This window comes from Atta colombica, unplaced genomic scaffold, assembly GCF_001594045.1.
Source record: "Atta colombica isolate Treedump-2 unplaced genomic scaffold, Acol1.0 scaffold161, whole genome shotgun sequence".
NCBI classification, from domain to species: Eukaryota; Metazoa; Arthropoda; class Insecta; order Hymenoptera; family Formicidae; genus Atta; species Atta colombica.
This window is the reverse complement of record NW_017259252.1, coordinates 568,598-577,707: the sequence shown is the minus strand read 5'-3', so window position 1 is coordinate 577,707 and position 9,110 is coordinate 568,598. Positions and strand designations below refer to the sequence as shown.

General features: G+C 31.9%; 1 protein-coding gene across 1 annotated transcript in view; it reads right to left on the bottom strand.

Moving 5' to 3' along the window:
- LOC108685880 (RNA-binding protein fusilli-like) overlaps positions 1-9,110 on the bottom strand; it is a 57,550-nt gene that overhangs the window by 18,885 nt on the left and 29,555 nt on the right. Inside the window, exon 2 of the mRNA XM_018190888.1 lies at positions 3,195-3,389. Within this exon, the coding sequence (XP_018046377.1) occupies positions 3,195-3,389 (195 nt within the window). The remainder of the gene's footprint in view (positions 1-3,194; positions 3,390-9,110) is intronic.

The following is a 9,110-nucleotide window of genomic DNA, read 5'->3' as shown; positions in this document are numbered from 1 at the left end:
AGGGGGGGGGGGGGGGGTATTAGAACTCAAGAAAACATCGGATTTCCGAAAAAATTTTTTCAAAAATAAATTTCTGGAAAAAACATTTTTTTTTAGATTTCCAGCATTTTGTCATGAGTTCTAATAACGAAATTCTAACGATTACTTTTAATAATCAAATTGCTGAAACAAGAAAGTTCTACCACTTTGAAATAGAGAAATTCGGAATCTGAAACTTCAAACTTTTAGAACTTTTTAGATATTGATTCTGAAACTGTCTAAAAAACTTCTAGTTTGAAGTTTCAGTTTTCGAGTTTCGTTTTTCGACTTCGAGGCGCTAGAACTTTTTTGTTTGCAGTCTCAGCTATTTGATTATTAAGGATAATCGTCAGAACTCTTCGGGGGATCAAAACTCATGACAAAATGCTGGAAATCTAAAAAAAATTTTTTTCCAGAAATTTTTTTTTTCAAAAAATTTTTTCAGAAATCCAATGTTTTCTTGAGAGTTCTAGTGCCCCCCCCCCCTCCTCCAAAAAAGTCCTATCGATTGTCATATATGAAAGTGCTAAAATCGCAAAGAAGTTATAGCTGTTTAAAGTTTCAGAATTGTGAAATTGATCTCCTCCCCTTCCGATACTTTAAATAGTTTTTTCATCGCTTTAATCAATGGAACTCTTTCTAAAATTGATAGAAAACTCTAGAACTCTTTGGAGGAAAACCAGAACTTATTTTTTCCAAATATTGAAAAAGTGGAACCTTTTGGAAAAAAACAGGTTCACAGAGATGACGTTTTAACACTAAACAAATATTGTGTATATATATCTACATATACACACATACATTTATGTACGCACATAAATGTATGTACGTACAAGGTACTATAAAGTACCTAAGCCGAATAAGGCTCAACTAATTTCTTTTACTTTTTAAAAATTCTATTTATGAGAATATTGAATTAAATTAAGTAAGAATCAAATCTTCATTTCATATTCATTCAAAAATAAAATATATTATTTATAAGGGTGTCACATGCTTAATGTTAGAAAAAAATGTTTCAGACAAAAATTGTATGGCTTTGAGGAGGACATAAGATGATGTAATTAATTTGACCTTGAATAGTTGCTTGAAAATCTTAAAGCTCGAAAAGTACTTAATGAAAATAAACTAATTATAGTATTTTGGAAAGCTCTCGAGATAATCTACAAGAATGTGCAATAAAAAGTAGATGGCTCTATTTAAGAAATTGAAGATAACCTTTATGTGACCTTCAAGCAATTATTTAAAGTCAAACTAATGATATCATCCTATGTCCTCCTTAAAGCCATATAACTTTTGTCTGAAGCATTTTTTTCTAAAATAAAAAATGAAACAGTTATTTAGAGTGGGACATTTAAAATGGAACATTCTGTATAAAATATATGTAAATAAACAAAAAAAAATTAACATTGGGCCTTATTACATATGAATATAATAAGGCCCAAATCAAAAATAAGAAGAATATTAAATTAAAAATAAGAAGGAAGTAGACATTTTCTTTCTAAATCAGTCTTAAAATTATCATATTATAGAAAGGAAATTCCTTAGGACTTACTCTACTTTTAAATATTACAATTATCTTTAATTTTGTTTGTAATTAATCTTTAGAAATTTCTAGCAATTTCAATGCAATTTTGAAAATTTTGTTTCTTAAAAAACAGTATTGAAAATTGTTATTCTCTAGCGTAAACTCTATATATAACAAACAAATAATAGTAGCTATAATAATAATTACGTAAGTAGGCTTTAAATAAGAGAACTTTTCAAAACACTGTTTAAAAAAAATACTTATACTTATTTTTTAAAAATGGATTTATTAGTTATTTTCTATAGTAAAGAAATTGAATAATATTATATGAATTATAATAAATTATGAAACATATTGTGTACTAGTAAATTTTGTAGCGAATTATTATAAAAATGACTCATACTACCCTCATACAATATTGTGTTAAACAAACGTGTTGCTACAGCTTCTAATTCTTTAATCCTTTTTTATCTTCCTCTGACACATCTTTTAAGCATGTACTGCAGGCGTAAAGCGTTTTTAAAGAGTTTAAAATAATAAATTTAAAGTGGGCCTTATTTAATGCCTAAGCTTTATTCGGGGCTCAACTACCTTACATATACTATATTCCTAACTCTCAAGAGATTATCTATCTTTTAACTCAAAAAATGGATATCTTTATCTCTCAATAGATAAAAGAGTAAAAAGATAATGAACTTCTTTCCTATTGATATTAAACAAAGCATTTTTTAGGATCGTCAATGTAAATACATATTTTAAGAATATCCCACACACAATACATTGGCATTCGAAAGGCACGCCCATGTTGTGCCCATTTCATGTCTCGATTATGTCCTCGAAAATAGGATGTGTAGTTAAGGTCTTTAACTGAAGCTGGATCTTAAGTACTTAAATTGTCTTAAATAATTTGATGTGAATTTATATACTACCTACGTAGTTTCATTTAAATTCCGCGCTGAATTGATTTTTCGTTTTTTAAAAGTAAATCTAACTGAACTGCAATAGTAATATCATAAATTAAATTGACTAGCAATTTAATAATTTGATACTCATAGACATTTTATTGTTAAAAAAATCTTAATAATATATGAAGCTGAATAACATATTAAAATCTGTAAATAATGAGGTGAAGACGCTCGCACACAGTGCAAGAGATCCAGGTTCGATTTTTTTCCTGGCCAGGGTTATTATATTTTTCGCAATTTCGCAATAAAATTATTTACAGATTTTTATGTTATTTGGCAGCATTAAGATCTTTCCAAGATGCCTATGATAAACATCAAATTATTAAATTGCTATAGTCAATTTAATTTGTGATATTATTATTATTATTGTAGTTTAATCAGATTTGCATTTCATGACCAAAAAATCAATTCGGCGTGTAAATTAAATAACTACATATGTAGATAGTATATACATCGTTAAATATACATCGAATAAGTATTTAAGATTCAGCTTGACCATTAAAAGCTTTTATTCCAAAAATATGTCTTCTGAAAATTGACTTTCTCTCAATGTTAACAAATCGATAAGTCTATTTATGGAGCATTTTTAATAGACATTATTACAAATATAATTTTTAAATAAAATTCTCAATAAATATTTGAAATTCAAAGTCTTCTTCCACTACAGTCGTTGATGTGGGACACACCTTTTCGATAGCTTGTTGCAGAGGAATTCCGTACTCCCGGAGGTTTCGTTCGGTCAAGGCTGGCGCGTGTGCCAGCGCGGCCTCGCTAATGATCCCGCTACTTCCGGCAATCGCTGGGTTGTCGCTACCAGTCCCGGGCGTGCAATTCTCCTCCATTACCATCGGTCGCACGATGTATTGCTGCCTGCCCAGCACCTGCAAGAAAAGTGTACCCGAGTCGTGAAGAGCGAAGTCCGCAAAAACTTGGCGAGCTGTTGCTATGCAAGGCATAACAACGTATCAATTAAGGCGAATACAAACTTATTGCGTATCCGCACATATCATCGTTGCGTATTACTGTATACGCGGAGAATGTTGCTTATCAAAATTATGACACTATGATACTCAGGCGGAACGTAAAGACACTTGGCATCCACTTTGATGTCTTGATGATCAAAAGGTATGCCACAAAATGGCACCAAAATGGCAAAATAATTATTCAAAGTCATTTTTCGATCAGTCCTGATCGTTATGAATATCATAATTTATTTTATCAAAGTGACGGTATCCTGACTCTATTATTCTGGAATCAAACTCCTCAAAAATTTAACAAATTAAAGTACAAAAATTCAATATTATATTAGCGCACTAATTATCGCGTTGAGTCCTACTTCCTTGAATTTTTGTACTTATTCTGTACTTATTCTCAGATATACAAAAAAACGCATCGTACCATTAAATTAAATTGATATATAATAACAACACGATACACATAAGTCTGTATTTGTTTTTATTTTTAGCTGTACGCGAAGAAAGATATAACTTAATTTTATCTATAATATCAGGACAAGCGCAAATAAGTGGGGCAAGTGCGTTTTCGCTTCCGTACTTATCAAAGCAAACTGTAAAATATAAAGCAGAATGAAAAAAATATAGATACAAATACAAACGGCATGTTTTTCTGGGTATTTATTCGCGCTCAAAGTCTTCGTCCTGCGAAAGTAAATGTTATGAAAAATATATTGTAAAAAAACAAACGAAACGCATGAATTGTACCTACACAATCTTGTACATACAATCTTTACGCGATTACATTTAGTCATCTGTCCTAACATTCGTAAGCGAAATAAAATCCGTAGTAAAAACAAAGAAAACCACATCTTATGAAATGGCATTTTGTATATGTACTTGCTTCGCATTTTTATTTCAAAGCGCAGCTCTGGCTTGTCTGTTTTACTTCCATCTGCATAATTCGATAAAAATCTTGACGATCACATACGACATGTACCTGTTATCACCATGTGTTTATTACTTTTCTACATCGATTTTAATTAAGCTGGGAGAAAAGGAGAAGAGAGAGAAAACGTCATTTATCGCATTTTGATAATTATGGGATTAATTCCCTTATAAGAGGATGTTAAACCAAATTCGATATTAATAGTACAGACTTTTTTAATATATTAAAAATCTATATTAAAAATGTCGATAATAGTAACATCTTTCATTCAATTCATTTCTTACATTTTATTGTTCTGTCTTACTTACATATATGCATACATTTGTCCTTATCTAACATATTGCAACACTCTCTTGCAAAATCCGGCACTTACTGCTACACACAATTACTATTTCTGTTTATTGAGCCTTCGTTAAGTATACATATACACCAGTATACACGTAATTTACAAATCAATATAAATCTTTTTTTTAAGTTTTCAATAGTCTTAGTTTTATAAACTCAATATTGTTCATAATTCACGTAATTTGACGAGTGATGCTATTATTATCATTTTGTCGAGCATGAAACTTTTTGTATTAAGGAAACGTCTCTACGTCAACTTTACGAATTGAAAAATGTAAGTTTTTAACTATTTTTCCAATTTTAATATAAAGTCCAATGCCGCACACTTTCTAATTTTACGTCTATTTCAATCTTGCAAAAGGATTTTTGATTCCGTTCAGTCAATTCAGAGATTTTTATACAGCTGTAATGTATTAATAATTTCGTCACTCTAGCATCTTTTTTAAGCACTAAAACATAGTACAAAATTAAGACTCAGAAATATTAGTGGAAGAGACTGTGTGGAACACTATATAAGAGACATATATTGCGCTTTGGAATACACATTTATTTTTTAAACAATTTTAACGACATTCTTAACGTTGGCTGCTTAATTACGTTACTTTTCAATTGAAATAACTGAGCAACATAAAACATTTCGTTATTATTAAAAAAATAATTAATGTGTCTCAAAATACAATATACTATTATTTAATAGTTGGATCATTCTTGATCCAACTATTAAATAATTGTGTGTAATAACATAATGTACTCTATTAAATAATTAAAAAATCGCTCCCTAAATAATAATAAATCTACTATAAAACAATAAAATAGAAAGTAGTTTTCAAATTTGATTTTTTACATTTTTATAACGTAAAACAGATATACACGCGAGTAATATTCGAAAACTGACAAATATTCAATCTGATCCAATCATCGAATGTTAAACATATACAATTCGGTGCAAATAAAAATCCTGGCGATTACATAATGAGACACGTTTGTCTTGTTATCGCATGTTCATCGCTTTTCCGCTGTTTATTGAAATACATGTTGTTAAAACACTCGGGGAAATCGGCCCATGTCACACTATGCATTTAGAGATTAAAGAGATTGCGAATTGGAGATTAGAATTCAGTGAGAATGAAATAAATTAAAATTAAAATTAATTCAGCTTATCAGAATGAAACGGTATTATAGACAAAATTATATGACTGGTCGAATTCTAATCTCCAATTCGCAATCTTCAATGTGTAGTGTACACGAGTTTTATCGATTCTTTTCGATCGAGACATGCAAAACCAAGGCGATCGCGCGCGGTCAAGATCACGAGCACCTTGCACCTCGAACTTGACCTATGTGTTTCCTCGTACATCGATAATGTACCGCGATTAGCGGCATTAACGCCGAGGAGCGCCTGCGACGAGACCATTGTGCTTCCGCTGTGCAATGATTGCATATCGGAAGGGGCAGCTAGGAGCGCATCCGACAACCTGGTATAATAATCGTAGACAGAGTTCTACGCCTGACTGTCAGTTCTGTCAAAATCTGGCATGTAAAAAAAATAAAACGATAGAGAGTAAATCGCTTAGATTATTTAGACTTCTTTTTCTCCAATTAATAAAGAGAAAAGAAATTGCGAAGCTGAATGAGAGGCCACAAGCGAGGAAATATTGCGAAACAATATCTTAACTCTAATTGATTACTAGGGGTGTCACTGTGACCTCACCAAAAGTTTGGACTAAATTTTCACCAAATTTTCACTTAAATTTCGAAATAACATCTGATGCTCCATCTACTAGTAGTTTGAGTCTCTAATTACATTACCATGCGGTTGGCATGGCGTAAAACGCATTAGTGTATTTTCGACAATCGAGCAAAGTGGACGTATCATATTGCTGAGGTCACGGTGATCCCAATCAATCTTCAAAATAAATACCTTTTTTGAAACGTCCGCTATTGCAATAATTTTTTTTATCGAAGTACAGCATCTGAAGACTTCCCTAAAATTTTACGCAAAAATATTAAAAAATAAAAAAGTTGATTTTTTAAAATAAAAAAAAGTCACTTTTCACGTAAACTTTCATTCATGAATTTTTTGACTATTTTAAAATTATTAATTTAGCAAAAAATCAATACGAATACATATTTTAAAGTTCAAAGAATGTCCCTAATTTTTTTTGACCCTATATCTATAAAAATAAAGCTGTGGCATTTAAACATGCTGGGGTCATGTTGACCTCGTGTGATCATTACGTAATTTTCACAAAGTGTAATCATCGGGTTAAGATTATAGCGATTCTCAAAGTTTGCTAATTACATCGCGAAATTCGCAGTTTATGCGTAGTTTATTATTATAGATAAAAATAAGAAAATTTATATCTGATTTTGACAAATCTTTCAAACAAATTGAAGACTTTATCGCACACACACAATTATCAATAATTCTTACTAATTTCTTACTAAAACTAATTTCTTTTCTCAAACATTGATCAACATATATTTTCTACATTATTATATTGTATTGCACTGCGACATATGTATATAGTTGTAGCTATGAGTCGTACTATCGTATTGTATTGTATTATAGTATTGTATTGTAGTATAGTATATGCAATGATCAGGCTGTGATATATAAGTAATAAATATTATAAGATAGAGGAACATATATTGTGATATTCAAAGAAATGTGTGAGAATAAGAATATTAAGAAAATCTTTTTTTTTATTTTTAGAGTTAGGTACTAGCAGTGTGGAAGGATAAGTGTAGATAAGGAATTTATGTAAACCAAATCCCCTTCTTGGTTATGTAAATGCTGAAGTGTAAATTCTATTCTATTCTACATTATTATGTTATAGATAAATTTAAGAAAATTTATATCCGATTTTATTATTCCCAAATGTAATGGTCTAGCGCAAACATCAACAATTTTCTTTCTCTCAAACTGATTTTATTTCACATAAATTTTATGTAATTCTCTAATTTCAATTTAACATATAAATATTCTCTAAATTTCAAAGGAGATAGAAATTTCTCATTATCACATTGAATCCTTCGACTCATCTCGCAATACTACACTCAGAAAAAAACATGGCGTAGCAACTATAATAAATATATAGGTGACAACTGTGTAAGTATTATGGAACTAATTACACACACACACACATACACACACACACACACACACAAACAAGTGTATAAGTTTAAATCCGCTGTTTGCTCATAGGTGGCATTAGTGAGTTACAAAGCTACCCTGGGCACACAACACACTTTTTTTTATGTGTTTGACATCTGTCAACATTAACCAGTGCACATCATCACCAATTTCATACAACAACATTTTTTCTTTCGTAATCATGTTTAGTTTTTTGCTAAAAAAAAAAAGCATAGTGGGAAGCTTTGCTTTTCTGTTTCAATTTGAAGAAATCGGCTGTCGAATCGCATCGAATGCTTTGGAGGCCTATGGCGACAATGCTTTATCGGAAACAACGTGCAGAGATTGGTTTCGCCGGTTCAATGACAATAATTTTTTGACTTGAATGACAAGAAGCGTGAAAAATCGGTCCAGGAAAGTTGAGGACTGTCAATTGCAAGCTCTTTTGGACGATACCCAATCGCAAAAAATGCTTGCCGAGCAATTGGGTGTTTCTCAAGCAGCCATTTCCATGCGGCTACATGCCATGGAGAAGGTTCGGAAAATGAGTGCTGCATGAATTGAACGGTAGGCAGATAAAGCGACGCCAAAACACATGCCAAATTCTGCTTGCCAGAGAAAAAAAGAAAGTCGTTCCTGCATCGGATTGTGATAGGCGATGAAAAGTAGATCTATTTTCAGAATCCTAAACGCAAGAAATCTTGGGTTGATTCCGCCTATCAACATCTTCCTCAAGACCAAATCGCTTCGGATGACGGAAGACGATGCTGTGCGTTTGGATCAGGAGGGTGTCATCTACTACGAGCTGTTAAAACCTGGTGAAACTGTTAATGTTCACTGCTATCACCAACAACTGATCAAATTGCATCGTGCTCTGCGTGAAAAAAGGCCACATTATCGGAAAAGACATGACAAGCTGATTTTCCTCCACGACAACGCACCATCGCACACGTCAACAATGGTCCAAAATTACTTGGAGACATTCAACTAGAAAGTGCTACTCCATCCTGCTTACTCACCAGACCTGGCACCTTTTGACTATCATCTGTTTTCGTCGATGGGCCACGCGCACGCTAAGCGGCACTTCGATTTTTACGAAGACGTCCGAAAATGGCTTGATGAGTGGTTTGCCTCGAAAGATGAGGAATTTTTTTGGCATGATATACACAAATTGCCCGAAAGATGGGAAAAGTATAGTTAGCGAGAGCATGTACTTTGA